The sequence below is a fragment of the Bombus bifarius genome, unplaced genomic scaffold (assembly GCF_011952205.1).
Source record: "Bombus bifarius isolate JDL3187 unplaced genomic scaffold, Bbif_JDL3187 scf7180000007975, whole genome shotgun sequence".
NCBI classification, from domain to species: Eukaryota; Metazoa; Arthropoda; class Insecta; order Hymenoptera; family Apidae; genus Bombus; species Bombus bifarius.
The window spans coordinates 992789-1013291 of record NW_022884361.1 but is presented as its reverse complement, the minus strand read 5'-3'; the positions used below and the strand labels follow the sequence as shown (position 1 = coordinate 1013291).

General features: G+C 34.5%; 6 protein-coding genes across 9 annotated transcripts in view; 5 read left to right on the top strand and 1 right to left on the bottom strand.

Moving 5' to 3' along the window:
* Positions 1-2878, bottom strand: part of LOC117204011 (inactive rhomboid protein 1) — a 301261-nt gene extending 298383 nt beyond the window's left edge. For all 4 annotated transcript variants that reach the window (XM_033440981.1, XM_033440982.1, XM_033440984.1 and 1 more), the window contains exons 1-2: positions 1336-2878; positions 389-690 (exon numbers count right to left, since the gene is read on the bottom strand). The gene's annotated coding sequence lies outside the window, so the exon portion shown is untranslated. The remainder of the gene's footprint in view (positions 1-388; positions 691-1335) is intronic.
* Positions 2879-5036: 2158 nt separating this feature from the next.
* Positions 5037-8648, top strand: LOC117217229 (facilitated trehalose transporter Tret1-like). The gene is made up of 5 exons (XM_033464676.1): positions 5037-5630; positions 5895-6074; positions 6659-6855; positions 7110-7416; positions 7804-8648. Exons 1-5 carry the CDS (start codon positions 5555-5557, stop codon positions 8427-8429), a joined length of 1386 nt encoding a protein of 461 aa, XP_033320567.1. The 5' UTR covers positions 5037-5554; the 3' UTR covers positions 8430-8648.
* Positions 8649-8713: 65 nt separating this feature from the next.
* Positions 8714-10883, top strand: LOC117217230 (odorant receptor 67c-like). Its single transcript, XM_033464677.1, has 5 exons — positions 8714-9372; positions 9453-9759; positions 9925-10185; positions 10316-10679; positions 10827-10883. The coding sequence occupies exons 1-5, from the start codon at positions 9156-9158 to the stop codon at positions 10881-10883; spliced, it is 1206 nt and encodes a 401-aa protein (XP_033320568.1). The 5' UTR covers positions 8714-9155.
* Positions 10884-11362: 479 nt separating this feature from the next.
* Positions 11363-15250, top strand: LOC117217231 (putative odorant receptor 92a). The gene is made up of 5 exons (XM_033464678.1): positions 11363-11959; positions 12054-12360; positions 12546-12806; positions 12948-13311; positions 15134-15250. The coding sequence occupies exons 1-5, from the start codon at positions 11740-11742 to the stop codon at positions 15188-15190; spliced, it is 1209 nt and encodes a 402-aa protein (XP_033320569.1). The 5' UTR covers positions 11363-11739; the 3' UTR covers positions 15191-15250.
* Positions 15251-15985: 735 nt separating this feature from the next.
* Positions 15986-18077, top strand: LOC117217202 (putative odorant receptor 85d). Its single transcript, XM_033464610.1, has 4 exons — positions 15986-16247; positions 16347-16653; positions 16833-17093; positions 17233-18077. Exons 1-4 carry the CDS (start codon positions 16028-16030, stop codon positions 17642-17644), a joined length of 1200 nt encoding a protein of 399 aa, XP_033320501.1. The 5' UTR covers positions 15986-16027; the 3' UTR covers positions 17645-18077.
* Positions 18078-18102: 25 nt separating this feature from the next.
* On the top strand, positions 18103-20494 carry LOC117217232. The gene is made up of 6 exons (XM_033464679.1): positions 18103-18514; positions 18695-18845; positions 18915-19124; positions 19216-19425; positions 19502-19840; positions 19957-20494. The coding sequence occupies exons 1-6, from the start codon at positions 18341-18343 to the stop codon at positions 20343-20345; spliced, it is 1473 nt and encodes a 490-aa protein (XP_033320570.1). The 5' UTR covers positions 18103-18340; the 3' UTR covers positions 20346-20494.
* Positions 20495-20503: the final 9 nt, after the last annotated feature.

Sequence of the window (20503 nt, the reverse complement as noted above, 5' to 3'; positions counted from 1 at the left end):
CGATTGTTATAGTCGCGTATAATTCGATAATACAAACTGAAGATTGAAAAATGAAATAGATAGATATAAATTAAAAGAAACGCCTGATACGAAGCAATCCGATATAAAAATACATTGCTCGAAACAATCAGAGGATCACATTCCCAAACAAATGCAAAGTATTAACCAATAGCAGGAAAAAGCAAAATATAAACGTGACTTAGTTGTATTTGCGTTCTTACTCATTTTTGCGTGATGTTTGATTCGCATACGACACGTGTTATATCTTTGTCAAGTGGTAAAAGTATTTAAATAACTAATTCGCTAATTATATTTAGCAACGAGTTTCCGTTAAGAAAGCGTGTTATCAATAGATGGAGACAAAAAAAATTCTGATAAGGTTACTCACATGTCTCTGATGTGCCGATGTAACGTGCGTAGCACACGTAATCCTCGTCAAAACGTTGACAAAAACCTGCACACACTCGGAGCACTGATCGCAGAGCACACCAAAAACCAGTTCACTTCAGTCGAATAATCGCACGATACATCTAGAAACTACGCCCTACGATCCCATCCAGGAGATCGAGAGAATATTACAGTCACTTGGTCTCCATCGTGTCGTTTCGTCTCGTCCGCGGCAGCTTTATAACAAGTTCATCCTCTCCTTCTTTTCTCTTCACCATTCCCTCCGCCACTGTTTATCTCTGCCTACAAAACAATATTTCATGTATAGTAGTCAACATAGCAATCACATATGTTCATTATAGGTATATTAATATTATAAGCATTAAAAAGAAAGGGAAAGAAAAATAATGAAAAGAGAGTATAATGCGCCGTCGCGACGCACACGTCTTTTTTATAGCGTCTGCAATAATTATACGCGCGAAAGAACGACCAACGCCAATGTCCTCGTCGTTTCCCGCATGTAATACAGAGAACCATACATTTTCTCATTACAGTATTATCAAAATTTCAAAATGTTTTGTATAATACGCTCATGAAAAGTTTCTGTGAATGTTGATATACTTTCGTGAACCATTCGTACATTCGTACGAATACAAGTAAAAAAATTTGTCAACAACGATACGGCAGCAACGACACGTATCACTTATCGTCTACAATAATAATATGCACGAAAACATAACAATAACATAATAATATATTTCAAAACAAAACACTTACTACACGAGTACATATCTATGCATTGAATCATTACAAGCGAACATTGGAACAAAAGATATTGGGAAAATTCATCAACAAAAATGCGACAACTGACGACAACACACGCGTCCTTCGTTTATAATATATTCGAAGATGGAGAATGTTTCCCGCGTATCAACACAAGGGACTTACTATGTAGATCGTGTCCGAACGCCACGATTCCTGTACTCGCCCCACCGCAGGTTCCTGGTCGTTAATCGCGCCGCCCATCTCCCATCACGTTAAAACGCGCACCTCGAGAACGTAAGTCCAGAGAAAAATCGCGAAACGAGAATCGTTCCGCCGCGAGGTGGCCACGAAACGAGGTTAATAGCACTCGAGATCCTTCACACAGGCTGACTCCCTCAGACACGTCGTTCCTGATCAGCTGCACTAAAATTATCTACGCGAATTCGTCAGTATTCACGCGATAAGCAGCAGAGAGTAAACGAGTGTGTAAGATGAAGGATTACGAGGCACAGGATATCCCCGTGAACGTCAATTTTCACCAACAGCAGGGACGGCACTTATAGTAACCCACTTTCCAGCGACATCGTTCTATTCCACTATGATTTACTTCAGAGATTCACGATATTCTTCGAAACATTTCTTACTTCCCGTACGATCATTCGTAACACATACAAGATGGCACAGAGGTCGAATTCCACGTCCACGAATTTTCTCGATTTTTATCACCGTCACACTTCTAGATGACCAGCTGACAGCATCGAGGATTAACAGAAAAACAGCCCTCGCCTTGCTCCATTTAACATCAACTTTTAAGAGATCATCTTCCAGGAATTATCTCTTCGTACACTGTTTACGATCGTCTCTCGATTCGAACGACAATTCGATTAACATCATGAACGATACAATTGGATGCGAAATACGAAAACAGGGAACGTGTAATGAGAATGGTGCACACATCGAATAACCTCGCGCAGCCAAAATGGTGGACGACACTCCCGTGTTCTGCTTTAACTCGGTCGCCTGCCGCGTCCTCTTCTTGCGACTAATAATCGTCGATCGTTTAAACACAGCTCTTAGATAGAACCTAGTAACACAGGATGTCAGATAGAATCACACTATCGAACAGCGAGATGGAACGATGAGATATGATCAAAGTATAGAGTGCACTGGAACCGCCTTCTGGTGCACAACACAACACAGCACCTCCGTACATGTAAAGTGGACCACCCGGCTGGCGCCTTCTCGTATCCGTTTCCGCGATTACACGTCCGCTCACGAATGTCCGTTAGTGGTTAGGAAACGAGTCGTAAGGTCCAAAAAGGGCCTTGGCCCAGTCACCTGATCGTGGCGTGGAAAAAAGCTCCACGAAAGACGGCAGCGTCGACAGGCTCCTCGCTGAGGGCATTCCAGCGCAGGCAGGGTGGACCGAAACGAACGCCGCGCCATCTGCCGACTAAGACGTTCACCCGACGACTGGCATGGCCGCGCAACCAACCCTCGCGTCAATAACAATCCAATTGAACATGACGCGTGTTTTTGTCCCACCGTTCGCATCGTGGCATACCAATGCGATCCTTTTTTCTGCTGGCTCTTATCATATCTAAAACGACAACGAACCAACAAGATCGAAATGTTTTCACCGCATCTGAAACTCCGCGTATTTTCGTGCGTTTTCGATTAACCGCGCACCAAACTGTAGGGGGCAGCTGCGCGATTTGGACTGAGCGCAACTTCGCATGGGAACCGCGACCCCACGGCGGAAATGCACGAGACCGTACGAAGCGCGGCTTCCTGAATAGTCTTGCCGAACGTCGAGACACCTGCGGGTGATATTGCGAAATTCAAACAGACTCTGCCGTCGATCGAAGGGGTGGACACTATCATATGGTCAGACAGTGACCTGTTAGTATAGAATGAAATAAATGGCATTCATTCACTATTATAGAATAAATATTAGAGTAAATAAAAATTTAATTTTCAACGAGTATTTTAATTTCCCAGCAGTTTTTCGTTTAATTGCAATTAATACCTTAGTATTTATTTAGTAACTGCGTTATTGAGTTCGGTACCCGTTATGAGAATTTACTTTTATGTGCACAATTCGATCAAGTGAGTAAATATATATGTATAGTTTATAAATAATAAATAGAGAAAGAGACCTGTTTAGCAAATCTATTACTATTCATGCATAGTCTCGTAACGTTTAAAATTCCAGTCACGCATTCCTTCTTCTTCTTCTTCTTCTTCTCTGATGGATACCGAAAATTCCTCTTCTTTAGATACCTGAAACATTCGTTTAAGATCTTTTCCTTGCTCAAAAACGAAAAATATTTTTGTTTATCATTATTGAAAAGAGAAGAATAGTAATTAGAGAACAGATATTTATAATTAAATATATGCGTTCTGTATATTTTTGAACCACAAATGCATAAAAATCCGTAATCCAATAAATGTAATGTTTCTTTAATTTATTACACGTCAGAATTTTGTTATCATTTAAATATGACATATGAAGAAAAAAATAATAAAATATTAAATCCGATGAGGCATAAAATTCTACTAATAACACATACTGGTTCTTCGATCATAGACCGGAGATAGTTTAACTCGTTATCCTTCTCCAATTGCCACTGCCTACACTCTTGACATCTTCTATAATTCAATAACCAAAATCCAAGATAAGTGACAGGGTCGCAAGGTTTTCTTGCTACAATTTCCTTAATTCCCATCTTCAGTGGCAACTTAAAATACTTTCTTAACCATTTACCATCAAAAGATAGTTCTACTTCATCTGTTAAACTTGTAGAACATAGTGTTTCACTTTCTTCTTCTAGCATTTTTTCTTCAGTATCATCTTATAATATAATGTAATCATATAATATAATTATCTCATCATAATATTAAGTGTTATCTATTTTTCCAATATTTCATGATATACTAATAGTGAAATTAATCATCGTAAATGTACCTGAACGTATGATATTTAACTTATTACAGACTTTTGTAAGAGTTTCATCAACTTTTTTATCATTATCGTCGTAATCTTTAGAAGTTTTCTTAATTTCATTATTCATTTCGTCACATCTTCCTGAGATTGTAATTAGAGGTAAACAACCTAATTGACTACGAGTTGAATGCAGTATTGTCAACATCTCTTTTGCCGTTACTCTACTGGTGACAGTATAATACACAGCTAAATTGTACTTTTTATGATAAAATGAAAATAAAATATGCCATTTCCTTTAGTGTACGTTAATATAATTAATTGTAAGGAATTAAACCACTATCTGTCCACGCTAAAATTATCCAAATTGAGTTCATTTTACCTTTTGTTCCCATGAATGTAAACTTTCTGTTCAATTTTCTTCGCAAAAGAGTTTAAAGGATCTGGAATACTTGTATCGCTTGACAGAGACTGGCCTTTTTTCATTTTGGCCGATCTTTATTCTGAAATGTATAAAATATTCTAAATATCAATCAAATAAGAAAAGATTTAATATAATTAATTATCGAATTTAATTAGGACTATGAACATTATTTACATGTATATACATTGAATTTGCAGTGAAACAAGGTTGAATCGCAATTTTCGCTTAACCAATTTAATACCAATCTCATTTAACAAATATATAAGGTGAACTTAATATAAAAGTGTTATAATTAGTTTTCTCAAGAATTACCATAAATATTCTTTTTATAAGAGAATTCTACCCATTTGATAAAGAAATTAATTAGAAGTGGAGAGACTCTTGTTACTTCCACTGTTATCTTCTCTGATTCTTAAGAATACATCTCATAACATCTTGCATAATGTCTACAATTGATAAACTGACTTGAAACGCGCCCGTACGTCAATTTTTGCATATCAAATGATTGTAATCGTACTACAGTGTTCTCAAATTATACACTGTATCCACGACGATACCAGCTTCACACATCAGTCTTCCATGCGTCTGCAATAAATTTCGGAACAGTAGTTCTTAATGTTGTTATTAGCTATTTGTGACGTGATGTTGCGATAACGGTGCAGAACTGCCAATCACTGCTAATGAATGTTTACGTGATCTGATGTTTTTCAGAAATTTCATACCGTATTCCGATTCTAACCAGATGAGTATAATCAAAGATAAGAAAAATATAACCACAGAAATTTCCAAGATAAGAGCTTTTTCATGTGCCCACGCTGAAAAGACAAACACATGTGGCATACATAAGAATCAAACTTTTACACACGGGGCATAAATATATCAAGGATCTTATCGGGATGCAAATCTTACGATCTCGACTGGTGTCTTCCTGCTATAAGTTCCATGAATTATATGAGTCAGTTCGGATAATTTCATCCAACCTAGCAACGCAACCATTACATCCTGCACATCTCGTCTGATACCAAGAATCCAAGATGTCTATTGAAAATCCAAAGAAAGATGCGGATAAAAAAATCACGATCTGGCCACAATGGCTAGCCACGTGTACACGTAAGTATTACTAAATAAATTTCTAGTCGATGCTTAAACTTGAGAAGAACCTGGCATTTAGAAAGCGAAAATCGTTGTCTGAAAGTTCACGAACGCGATGTTTGCATTAAATTTGATCAAGGCGATTTAATACAATCTCTGGTGTACATCAAAATACGCCGTATACCGTACATCAAGGTGCCTATATAAGCTATGTCTATGAATGAGCTAATGAAATTACTCTCGCATCCGTTGACACAACTGTTTCATGGCCGTTTGTGACAGTCAGCTTAGCTGTTATCGGAAGTGGTCTCGCGAATGGTTGGGCATCGCCGTACTTGGCTCAACTGACATCAACGGAAGCGAACACACCTTTGAAACTGACAGATACCGAAGCGTCCTGGGTAGCCTCCCTTTTAAATCTTGGTCGCCTGGCTGGGGCTTTGCTCAGTGCACTGTGTCAAGGTAAGACCGTTTCTTCATTATCAGAAAGAAGATTCGTCTGGCCAGATCTACTAATTTATCCTCTCCAGTCACATCACAAAGACATAAATGACCTTGAAAATTGTGTCTAATATATTCTTGCGAATTTAATACTAAATACTTGTTTCATTTAGATTGTTCAGTATACCAGAAATGTCCGATAACTTTGATAAACACATATGTAGTTAGTAGTTGACCCGATCGATACTCTCTTGCAGCACACGTCCAAGTGGCCAAGCAAGGCAAACAATGGTGATCAACATTGTTAATCGAGAATTGAATAAGAACAAGGCAGCCACGACTCAGCACTCGTAGAAAAACATGATACGAAATTGTGGTACGTAAAAAAGTAAACGCAGGAGAATAATTGTAATATCGATAGAGAATCGTTGATAGAGAATCATTGAGAAATGCATTTCCGATCTTTAATCAAAGATTTAGAGGAGATGTAAAACAACTCGATTAAAAATCTCCACTATATATATGACTGAGTGATATGTGACTGAGTTGTGGTGATCTTGTTCTCAGGTAAATGTAGCTTTAACATATCACAACATCATCTTCAGAGTATATTGGACGAAAAAAGGTACTTCTGCTTGGTGGGGTACCATTGACCGCAAGCTGGATATTCAGCATTTGTGCTACATCAGTCATGTGGCTCTACATCTCTAGATTCTGCTCGGGAATCGGATCGGGAATGATGTGGGCTGCATTGTCCTTGTATCTAAGCGAAATCGCCAATCCGAAAATTCGTGGGTCACTGGTAAATTCTTATTAACTCTTATATCTTACAATACACAAGCGAAATGAATGAAAAATACTTTATGTTATCGAGACAACTGTTCATAATTTTTATCAAGGAGTATTGTCTAAACTTCTATATCATATATCAATTAAATTAATTAAAGCGGTCTAAAGTATCTTAAAGTATCTTGAAATAACCTTCTTTTTATCTATATGAATATTTTGAATAAGATTTCTTATCCGATAAAGCTATAACTGTGGTCACGTCTTCAGATATCCATGAACGTGAATGCATCTTCCGTTGGTATGTTCTTGGGTAATGCAATGGGTCCTTATCTGTCCATGGAGATGTTCGGGTACGTGAGCCTCGTTCCGAGTATCCTCTTCATGATCCTCTTCAGTTTGATACCCGAATCACCCTACCATTACCTCCTGCACGGAAATATCGACAAGGCTGAGGCATCCTTGAAGTGGTTTAGGCGAGAATCTGACGTCAAAGCGGAGATGCGAGATCTTCAAGAATTCGTCGACGGAGCTGAAACTAATATTTTCCTAAAGTTGAAGGAGTTCCTCATGCCAAGTACTCGACGATTTTCTTTTTTACTTCAAATATTCCCAGAAAAGTTAACGACGGAAGAATTCATCGTTTACAAGAGAACAAGTTTAATTTGTTCCAGAAATTCCGTGTTTCGTTACTAACACTTCGTCCCGATATAGTTATTAAATATTTGAGATTGTTTCCGCGAAAATTAATATCGTCAAGTTATACGTTCGTCAAACCTATTAAACATGGTATTTCTGATAGTTTAGTTTCCTCTTACGATTTTCTCCAAACTAATCTCGAACAACTTTAGTAAGCTTCGTGCCCCTTTCTGTTCTCTTCGTAATGAAAATTTTAAGTACCCAACTTAAGGAACTAATAACGAACGAAACGATCAATCCCGAATTTTTCTCTATTTTATTTCAGGTAATTTAAAGAAACCTCTCGTCATAATTGGTGTCTACGTGTTCTCCTACGTGAGTGGACACAGTGCACTGAGCTCTTACGCCGAAATAATCCTGATAAAAAGCAGAATTGCCGTAAAACCAAGCTTAGTAGTGACGATCCTTGGATTCTCTACAATCATAGCTGGCTTGGCATCTATGTTTCTAGTTGACAAATTTGGTAGAAAATGTTTCTTGATAATGTCTGGTATAGGAACATCGATGTCCTTGGCACTTTTAGGGTTGCATTTTCATCTCCTTTCGTTAGAATACGATCCTAACAGCTTGACGTGGTTACCAATAGTCGCGTTATTAACTTTTAATCTCTCCATGTCTTGTGGATTGCAACCGATTCCAAGCACACTTTTAGGTGAAATGTTCACTGCAAATATGAAAAACATGGCCTCCTTATTCGTGAGCTCCAGTAACGCTTTGCTTTCTTTCGCGAGTGCAAAATCTTATCAACCTTTCCTAGATTTAGTCGGTGACAAATTTGTGTATTGGACTTATAGTATTTGTGTGTTATTTTCGGCGCCGTATGTCTATTTTTTAATCCCGGAAACGTCGGGAAAGAGTCTCATAGAAATCCAACGATCGATAAAAAAGTGATAGCGCATTAAACTCTTCTTTCAATTTCACAACAGCTTTACCTTGCCTAAAAAAGATAGATCATTGTAAGATGAACAAAAATCATAAGACTATAACTACTTGTACTATTTATAAAATGCAAGTTAATTGTAAGCTATTGTATAGTTATTTTAAGACACATTCATCCTTTGTAATTTTTCATTCTATTATTTCATCATATATTTCGACAATATATATATATATATAAACAATACCTATAAATGAACTAAATTTGTTCAAATATGTTATGTATTATTGAGTATTAACTATTGTACCTTTCATACTTCCATAATACAAAACTTTATTGTTTACGATAACGATACCAAGAGGACGCGCAAATGCAGACTAACTTCTTCATACAGACTCTCCTAACAATCTATTTCTATACTACGTATGCTACTCATGGTTAGAGTTTCAACGTTAGAAGAATATTGTAGCAGTTTATATCTCGTTCCTACTACTTACAGCATCAATTATTAATCAGATGATAAATCGAAAACAAACGAAATAAAAAAGAATACGTACAAAATGATGACATCAATATTGAAAATACTTCGATTGAAGAGGCAAAACGAATAAAACCGTATATTTAAGTATCTACTCTATAATATCGTTATAAAGAATTCCCTGCCGCAAAACTTTGTTAAGACATATACGAGGAAGAGTTTTACTCGCGGACACGCACCCAATTTCACATGAGGGGAGAAGATGAAAGAGCTATCTACTACATTCGATTACTACATACTACCGAATAAGATCTTCTGCACCATAGTTGGAATATGGCCTATCGGAGAAAGAAGTTCGACATGTAGTAAAATATTTGCGTATTTCCGCTTAATAGTATCATTAATTGCAATCAGTAATTTCTTCGTGCCCGAGATTATGGCCGTAGCGTTCTATTGGGGCGATGTGGAAACCGTAATAGGTAAGTTTTAATAGAATTGAGTCAAATTTGTCATTTTATTTTCTGGCAGCGTAACCAATCAATATATCTTCTTGAATTAGGGATAGGAAGCAATTTAATGTCAGCCACGCAGTTATTCTTTAAAATGATCTATTTAGTAGCGAGAAGAGAAAGAGTATACAGACTTTACAACGAGATACGAATTCTATGGGATTCTACCGATGATCCTAACGAAAGGAAATCTTACGAGCAAATCGCTTATCGGGCACGGATTGTTACGATCACTTTTTCTTCATGCTTCCTATGCAATCTAACCACCTTCTCGATTGCTACGATTGCCGATTATTTTAGATTTGCATACAACGGCAACAACACTAACGACAATCGACATTTACCTTTTCTTGTCTGGTAAAGATCATCCTTCTCCACTTAAACTTCTCTCGTTGTTAACCACAAAAAAGACGGAAAAAGATATTACAATATTTAAATAAAATATTATTGTTAATCTAGATATAAAGAAGGACTTAATTACAATTGTTTTTCTTAACTTATTATACCTAATGTCACTATTAGGTACGGCACAGACATCTCGGCATCTCCCAAATTCGAAATCGCTTTTGTTGGTCAAGTCATGACAGCTATGATTGGACTTTCAGCAATCACTGCCATAGACTGCACGTTTATGACTATGATCCTACACGTGTCTGGACAATTTATACTTATCAAGACCTGGATTAATAAAATTGGATTTGAAATGAATCATAAATCTATTGACATGGACAAGTTTGAGGAGGACCTATTTAAATGCATTCGTCATCACCAACGAATGATACAGTAAACATTTTTCTACTTCCAATCTCTTTCTTCTCGCAATTGCATTAATCAATTTTTCTCCTCGCCGATTAATATATTTCTTTAAATTCTTTTCATTTGTGCTTCTGACGATGCTACTACTTTTATACAGCGTGGTAAATGATGTGAATAATTTGTTAACACCCATCATTTTCATGCAACTTCTTACGAGCGGACTAGAAATTTGTTTAAGTGGATACGCAATGCTCGATAACGGGACAAAAATTACCGACATACTGAAATTTACATCTTATTTTATTTCCGTGACGGTACAACTACTTTTATGGTGCTGGCCCGGTGAAATTCTTGTCCAAGAAAGTCAAGAAGTTGGACAGGTGGTTTATTTCAGCGTACCATGGTACAATTTACCTCCCATTTATCGAAACCACGTTTGCCTTATGATAATTAGGGCACAACAATATTGCAGCATCACAGCATTAACTTTCAAAGTGTTATCTATTCAAACATTAACGGCTGTAAGTAATCATTTACTTATTCTAAAAATGAGATATGCAACAGGCCAGAAATAGCCAAAATATAAAAATCTATGTTAATATCAAGAAAAATCAATTTCTGCAAAACCAAAAAAAAATATGAAGATTAAAATATAAATTTGATTTCAGGTATTCAACACAGCTATCTCGTATTTTACTGTGTTACAACAAATGCAACAAAACTAAATGCAACGAAAACAGTCAAATGTTCATCTATAGCGTAGTACCCCCGTACGACAGTGCAAAAAGTAGTCTGTAAAAGAAAATGTAAATTTCTAAGTCATATTGTATCTGATATTCTAGAATCGAATGTAGATATTGCTCATAGATTGTTATCCTTTGGAATTTTACAGATGCATTTCCATCTTCTTTCATTGAAATAATTATAAACTTTTAATTCATTCATATTCTTCTCCTGAACGTTGGCGATCCCAAGCACATTTTTGGATAAAATTTTCACTAATTTCAAAAATCTCATTCACATAATCCTTCTGCTCGAGAATTCTAACAACACTTGCATTATTTTTATTACGTTATATCTCATTTTATTAGCGAAATTGAATTAAAAATAGACTAAAATAATTTAAATATGTTATTATTGTAAAGAACTGTTCCTTATTGTTTCTTTGAAGATAATATCAAAAAGAACTAGAAACAAAGACAAATTCTTCTATACTGTTTCTTTCAACAGTCTTCTATACTGTACTTCGACTTGGTATATACTAAACATAATTGAAGATTCAACTATGTTACATAAGAAACCATTATATCCATTTAGGTAATGCCCCCTCTACTTACAATATAGACTATTCATCAAACTACAAATTAGAAATAAGGGGGGCAAAATAAAGGGGGACATATTGCAGAATAACGTTAATATTGAATATACGTCGAGTGAAGGGGAAACGGAAATAAATCCTTATATTTTAACATCTGGTCTATAATATTGTCATAAAGAATTCTCTACCGGAAAACTTTGTCAGGACATACGAGACACGGTTTCACTCGTAGACACGCATCCAATTTCGCATCAAGGGAAAACATGAAAGAACTACCTAACACATCGATCGATTATTACATACTACCGAATAGGATCTTCTGTAGTATGGTTGGAATGTGGCCTATCGAAGAGAAAAGTTCGACGTGTAGCAAAATATTCGCATATATCCGCTTGATATTGGCACTAATAGCAATCAATAGCGTCTTTGTGCCCGAAATTATGATGATAGTATCGAGTTGGGGTGACATAACGATCCTAGCAGGTAAGCCTCAGTAAAATTGACTTATATCTCACATTTCTTCGAACAAACTTCTATCTTGTGGCAGCGTATTAAATTAAATTCCTTCTCGAATTAGGAGTAGGATGTGTTTTAACCACGGTCGGACAACTGTTGTTCAAAATGATTTACCTAATAGTGAGAAGAGAAAGATCATATAGACTTTACTATGAAATACGAAGTTTATGGAACATTGCTAACGATTCGAAGGAAATGCAGTCTTACGTAGAACTTGTTTATTGGGCACGAATTTGTACGATAGTTTTTTATTCGTCCTGCATGTGCAATGTGATCACTTTCTCCATTGCTGGAGTTGTTGATTATTTTAGATTCGAATACAACGCAAGCAGTACAGATAACAGCCGACATTTACCCTTTGTTGTCTGGTAAACATCATCCTTTTCTACTTATATTTCCTTTGTCGTTGATCACAAAGTAAAATGAATAGAAATATATTATATTATGCAATATTTATATCGTAAAATTTTTGTTATCGATAAGGATTATCTTATTTTATTTAGGTATAAAATTTATTATTTCTACTTTTTATTATACTTAATCTCATTATTAGGTATGGTACAGATATTTCAGCATCTCCTAAATTCGAAATTGCTTTCATTTGTCAAATTCTATCATCCATGGTTTGCGCTACTACAATCTCTGGCTTGGATGCTTCTTTTATGACCACGATTTTGCACGTGTCTGCTCAATTTAGACTAATCAATACCTGGATCAGTAATATGGGAATTGAAATAAATTGTAACCCAAATTACACGCGAAAGATAAAGATGGAACTAATGAGATGCATTCGCCATCATCAACGAATGATACAGTAAATATTTTCCTACTTCTAATCCCGTTATATTTGCAATTTTATTAATCAATTTTTTTCTATTAATATTTTTTATTACCGTTAAATCATACCGATTCCTGTCCAATTTGTGTCTTTGACAATACTACTACTTTTATGCAGTGTGGTGAACGAAGTGAATAATTTGTTAACACCCATCATTTTCATGCAAATTCTTACGAGCGGGATAGAAATTTGTTTGAGTGGATATGCAATGCTAGATAGCGGGACAGCAAAAGCCGATCTAGTGAAATTTATATCTTATTTCATTTCCATGGGGATACAGCTCTTATTGTGGTGTTGGCCTGGTGAAGTTCTCGTTCGAGAAAGCCAAGACATAGGGCATGTAGTTTATCTCAATGTACCGTGGTACGATTTACCGCCAATTTATCAGCAACATCTTTGCCTTATGATTGTTAGGGCACAACAATATTGCAGTATTTCAGCATTAACTTTCCAAACATTGTCTATTCATACATTGACAGCTGTGAGTAATTTAATCGAAATATTGAACTGTGTTGAATTTAAAAAATAATATTTTTACGTCGACAAAAATTAATTCTTACGAGATTAACAGGCAGAAAAGTGAAGATTTAAAAAATTTGATTTCAGGTATTCAACACAGCTGCCTCGTATTTTACTTTATTACGACAAATACAAGAAAAGTAAACTTCAAAGAGATGAGGAAGGCAATCTATGATTTTGCTCATATTAAAAACAATTCCCTTATAAAACAGTTGGATGTACATCCATAAACGCGTAGGATCTTCGTACAATTAGCTTGTAATTAACAAAAAGAGTAAATTTTCATTTCTTAGCGTACCTGATATTATTTTTCAATCGAATGTAGAATTTCTTTTATCCAAGCAATTCAGTCTCTATCGAGATTATTTACATTATTTACATTACATGAAGTTTACGTAAAACTTCGACATAATATCCATTTTATTGATTTAAATCGATAGATTACAGCTTTCCAGGATACTACAGATTCTATCTTCTATATTTCGATGCTCAAAATGAAGATACATTTCGCTTAACATCAGAGTTAAGGGTGGCATGCCGTGTGTTAGGACAATTGCTGCTGCTGTTGGGTCTTATAGCACGACACAATTACCCAGAAAACTAAGGAGTTGGGTGAAATTTAGCGGATATCTGTGCCGATTACTGTCAAATGGGGCTTTAACTAGTTCCAGCATTTCTGTGATTTTAGCTGTCTTCAGGATACTGATTTTCTTCCTTTGGTTACTTCCATATTTTCTTTTCTTTTGAAACGGTTTAGGTTCCTTGAAAATGACTAGATTCTGTATGGCTGAATCATTGTTGTCTACGGGAGCGTTATTTATTCCGGTATCACTGTTATCCGTAAGAACTTATAATTTGATTGAAGCTTCCGTAGTTGTAGACTGTGCTCTTGTTTGGTATGATTTGTCACTTGAGATAAGGAAAATTCCTCTATTATCTGGGATGGCTGGGGGACACTGCTATTCTGTGACGAAACGTTAGTCTTATTTTTTTCTTCAGTCCTGGTAGACCCTGGAATGTTATCAATTGCATACTCTCCCTTCGGGAATCGCTTGGCTATATGTCCTTCGTTACAGCTGAAGGAGATCAGTTTGTCTGTAAATGCGAATATTCTGTAGGGATTCCATAGTATGTGATAGAATCTTTGTGATGTCTCCTGGGTTGACGTATAATTGTCTTCTGATACTCAAAATGTGTGAGAAATCCGATTCGTGAAGTTCGGCTCGCAGTAAGGATATTTTGAAAGTGATTCAAATATTATTTCTGTTAGAGGCATTCACTAGACTATTCTAATTGGGAATTGTCGGAGATACATCTGAAAAGATGACTCGTTAAAATAAAGAGATAAGTGATTTTAGTTCGATATTGGTGCTGTTTATATTCGTACTTTTATATTTGGTCGCTAATTCAATGGCTAACTTTGCAGAATCTAAGTAGAGACATGTCCTTGCATTTGAGATGAGTAAGATGAACCTAACTGCGTTTTGGATCCTATTATATTGACAATAACATTTGCATAGGCTTTGACCGACATACCTCCTGTTGCTGTCAATATTATGGCCCGCTCAGGGAAAAGCAATATTGTAGTATCACAGCATTACCTTTTAAAGTGTTATCTATTCAAACATTAACGGCAGTGAGTAATCATTTACTTATTTTAAGAATGAGATATGCAACAGGTCAGAAATGGCCAAAATATAAAACTCTATGTTAATATCAAGAAATTTCAATTTCTGCAAAACCAAAATAAAAATATGAAGATTAAAATATAAATTTGATTTCAGGTATTCAACACAGCTATCTCGTATTTTACTGTGTTACAACAAATGCAACAAAACTAAATTCCAACAACAACAGTCAAATGTTCATCTATAGCGTAGTACCCTCGTACGACAGTTCAAAAAGTAGTCTGTAACAGAAAGTGTAAATCTCTAACACATACTGTATCTGATATTCTATAATCAAATGTGGATATTGCCCATAGATTGTTATCCTTTCCAATTTCACAGTTACATTTTTATCTTTTTTCATTGAAATACTTATTAACCTGTAATTTATCCATGCTTTCTAAATGTTGATACCAAGCGCTCTTTTAGATGAAATTTTCACTACAAATATCATGAACATGATTCTCCTACACGTGAATTCTAACAACACTTGCATTATTTTTATTACGTTATATCTCATTTTATTAGCGAAATTGAATTAAAAATAGACTAAAATAATTTAAATATATTATTATTGCTAATAACTGTTCCTTATTCTGTCTTTGAAGATATCAAAAAGAAGTAGAAACAAAGACAAATTCTTCTATACTGTTTCTTTCAATAGCCTTCTATACTGTATTTTGACTTTGTATGTACTAAACATGACTGAACATTCAATTACGTCGCATAAGAAACCATTATATCAATTTAGATAATATCCCTTCTACTTACAACATAGACTATTCATCAAACTACAAATTAGAAATAAGGGGGGCAAAATAAAGGGAGACATATTGCAGAATAACATTAATATTGAATATCGAGCGAAGGGAAAACGGAAATAAAACCTTATATTTTAACGTCTGGTCTATAATATTGTCATAAAGAATTCTCTACCGGAAAACTTCGTCAGGATATACGAGACACGGTTTCATTCGTAAACACGCATCCAATTTCGCATCAAGGGAAAACATGAAAGAACTACCTAACACATCGATCGATTATTACATACTACCGAATAGGATCTTCTGTAGTATGGTTGGAATGTGGCCTATCGAAGAGAAAAGTTCGACGTGTAGCAAAATATTCGCATATATCCGCTTGATATTGGCACTAATAGCAATCAATAGCGTCTTTGTGCCCGAAATTATGATGATAGTATCGAGTTGGGGTGACATAACGATCCTAGCAGGTAAGCCTAAGTAAAATTGACTTATATCTCACATTTCTTCGAACAAACTACTATGATATCTTGTGGCAGCGTGTTAAATTAAATTCCTCCTCGAATTAGGAGTAGGATGCGTTTTAATCACGATCGGACAATTATTGTTCAAAATGATCTACCTAATAGTGAGAAAGGAAAGATCATACAGACTTTATTATGAAATACGAAGTTTATGGGACACTGCTAACGATTCGAAAGAAATGCAGCCTTATATACGACTCGCTTATTGGGCACGAATTTGTACGATAGCTTTTTATTTATCGTGCATGTGCAACGTGATCACTTTCTCCATTGCTGGTGTTGTTGATTATTTTAGGTTCGAATACAACGCAAGCAGTACAGATAACAGCCGACATTTACCCTTTGTTGTCTGGTAAACATCATCATTTTCTATTTATATTTCCTTCGTCGTTGATCGCAAAGTAAAATAAATAGAAATATATCTGCTGCAATACTAAAATCATAAGATATTTGTTATCGATATGGCTTATTTACTTTATTCAGACATAAAATTCAGTATTATTAATTTATCATACCTAAACACGTTATTAGGTATGGCACAGATATTTCGGCATCTCCCAAATTCGAAATCGCTTTCATCTGTCAAATTCTATCAACCATGGTTTGCGCTACTACAATCTGTGGTTTGGATGCCTCATTTATGACCACGATTTTGCACGTGTCTGCTCAATTTAAACTAATCAATACCTGGATTAGTAATATAGGAACTGAAATAAATTGTAACCCAAATTATACGCGAAAGATAAAGATAGAACTAATGAGATGCATTCGCCATCATCAACGAATGATACAGTAAATATTTTCCTACTTCTGATCCCGTTGTATTTGCAATTTTATTAATCAATTTTTTTCTATTGATATTTTTTATTACCGTTAAATCATACCGCGTCCTATCCAATTTGTCTTTGACAATACTACTACTTTTACACAGTGTGGTAAATGATGTGAATAATTTGTTCACACCCATTATTTTCATGCAAATTCTTACGAGCGGAATAGAAGTTTGTTTGAGTGGATATGCAATGCTCGATAACGAAGCAGAAATTACTGATATACTGAAATGCACATCGTATTTTATTTCCGTGACGGTACAACTACTTTTATGGTGCTGGCCCGGTGAAATTCTTATCCAAGAAAATCAAGAAGTTGGGCAGGTTGCTTATTTCAACATACCGTGGTACAATCTACCGTCAATGTATCAGCGACACCTGTGCCTTATGATTGTTAGGGCACAACAATATTGCAGTATTTCAGCATTAACTTTCCGAACGTTGTCTATCCATACATTAACGACTGTGAGTACTTTAATCGAAATATCGAACTGTGTTGTATATAAAAAGTAATATTTTTACGCGGGAGAAAACATCAATTCTTACAAGATTAGAAAATAAAGAAGTGAAAATTCAAAAAGTTTGATTTTAGGTATTCAACACAGCTGCCTCGTATTTTACTTTATTACGACAAATACAAGAAAAGTAAACTTCAAAGAAATAAGAAGCAATCTATGATTTCACTCGAATTAAAAACAATTCCTATCAAAAACAATCGAATGTGTATCCATAATAATATCCGTAGCATCTTCGTACAATTAGCCTGTAATTAATTAAAAGAGTAAATTTTAATTTCTTATCGTACCTGACATTATTCTTCAATCGAATGTAGATGTTGCCTGTAATATCCAATCTAAAAACCCTCGTCAATCGTGGAATACTAAACAATCGTATGTATTAATTAATTCGTTATAAAGAGCACATATTCTCATGCAGAAATGTAAAAAAATTCATCGTACCTCTTTTCAAAAGGAAAAAGTAGTGCTTCTTTTTTAACACGTTTCAAAGAATAAACCCAATACATAGCACGAATAAAAATGATCTCACTATATTTTTATAGTGGCAACATTGATATTTGACGTTTATATTTTGCGGGAAAACTTCATTGCATTTGAATTTTAAATTTTAACAGTTTTCATCAACCGGTCAAACCTAACCCCAACCTAACTCCAATCTAATCTGGTAATGTTAAGAAACATGTTGTAATTTATGTTATTTTTCGTAGAGACTATTAGTCGACAAACGTTTAACAGTTTTATAGCTGTTCGTTTCACGACTTGTATTACACTAATGAAGAGAACACGATCAACTTTAAAGACACATTCTGTCGAAGAAAAAAACATTGATGATATCGACACAGATGAAATGAAAACCAAATCAAAGGTTTACTATTAATATTTAATTTTTAAAAAATATTATAATTACTTTTTTTAAACAAATTGCTGATTTTTTTTCTTCTATATGTATTTATAACTGCTTTTATTAAGAACAATATAAATTCTATAACAATAATGTAACTTTCTTTTGTAACATTCTCATATGTAAAATGAACATTTTTATTAGGATGTGGAAGAGAATTCAGTGGTGCAAAATAAAAATTTTAAAGATAAAGAACTATCTAACACAGCAGAAACATTGAAACCACCAGTAGAAAATGTTCAGAATCTGGAACAGAAACAAACAAATAAACTCAACTTTAAAAGTTTGAGAGATAGTAGGTGTCTTTAAAACAATAGCTACATATTATATTTAATGTATACTTTTACATGATGTATACATCTAGGGAGTAAAGGGATTGACAAAGAACTTCAACCAAATATACCTCCTCCAAAAAGTAAACCTAGAGCAGTGGTAGACCTTAAAATGATGAAAGAAGAATTAAAACAATTGGAAGATCCACCATTGACTGCATGGGAAAAAAAAATATGTTCAAATAGATTGCCATATTCATTTTTCGATTGTCCTTGTGAAGAATTAGCACAAAATTTATTAGGTAATATTGCAAATTATCTAGTTCTCTTAACTATTCAGCTTATACAATATACATACAAGTATGCAGTATTAATGTATGTTTATATATTCAGGAAAAGTACTAGTTCGCTGCCTAGAAAATGGTACTATTTTAAAAGGTAGAATTGTTGAAACAGAAGGATATTTAGGAGTAATTGATAAAGCATCACATACTTATCAAAATAAAGTTACTCCTCGTAATATACCAATGTATATGCCACCTGGTACTATATATATATATATGACATATGGAATGTATCATTGTTTCAACATATCTAGTCAAGGTGAGTGAAAAATAAAAAAGTATTAAAAGTAAAAGAATTAGATACAGAATGTAGTATTTTACAAAAAAATATTTAGAGTCAGGAGCGCATGTATTAATAAAAGCAGTAGAACCTATGCTTGGCCTTGATTATATGGAATTATTAAGAAATATGCAGACAAAAGAAAATAAAAAAGAAAAGGAAATAGTAAAAAATGTTCAAAATTTTAAAAAGTATGAACTTTGTAACAACCCAACCAAAATTTGTACAGCTTTTGTTATTGATGAAGATATCTTCAACCAGAAAAAGATTTATGAATGTAGTGATTTGTGGATAGAATATGATCCTTATATAAAATCAACTACTATTGTAGCAGCAAATTCTGATGATTCAAACAATAATAAAGAGAAAGTGTGGAGATATTATGTATTAGGAAGTTCTAGTGTTAGTCATAGAGATATTAAATCTGAAGAACATGCATATACTATTTAACACTTTCCATCTTTTGTATTTCATATTCTTCAATAAAGAAATATCCTGGTAAGATTTTAGGTGAAGGGTGTGCTGTTTTAATAAGAGCAGTCGAACCCTTAGAAGGTATTGGGTATATGACTAATCAACGAACTTCAAAGAGATCATCGAGTGCATCTAAAAAGTTATTAAAAGATTTAAAGGAACATGAATTATGTAATGGCCCATCAAAGTTATGTATGGCGTTCCAGCTGCATAAAAATCATAGTAAATATTCCTTGTGTTCTTGGAAAGGTTTATGGATCGAAAATGCTGAAATAGAGAAATTCAATATTGTTAAATGTCGTAGAATAGGAATAGATAACTATGGAGAAGAATGGACAAATAAACCATTACGGTATTATATTTACGGGAATAGAGCCGTGAGTAAACGAAATAAGGATGCAGAAAAGTATTTAGAACTGAATTAAATTACAGCTAATATAATATATACCGAATATATTTAAAATTAGTATTTTTCAATATAGTTTAACACATTATAGATATTTATATTTCTGTATACATATAAGCTGATGCATACAAAATCGTGAAATACATAATCTATATTATTTTAAGATTATATTCGAGC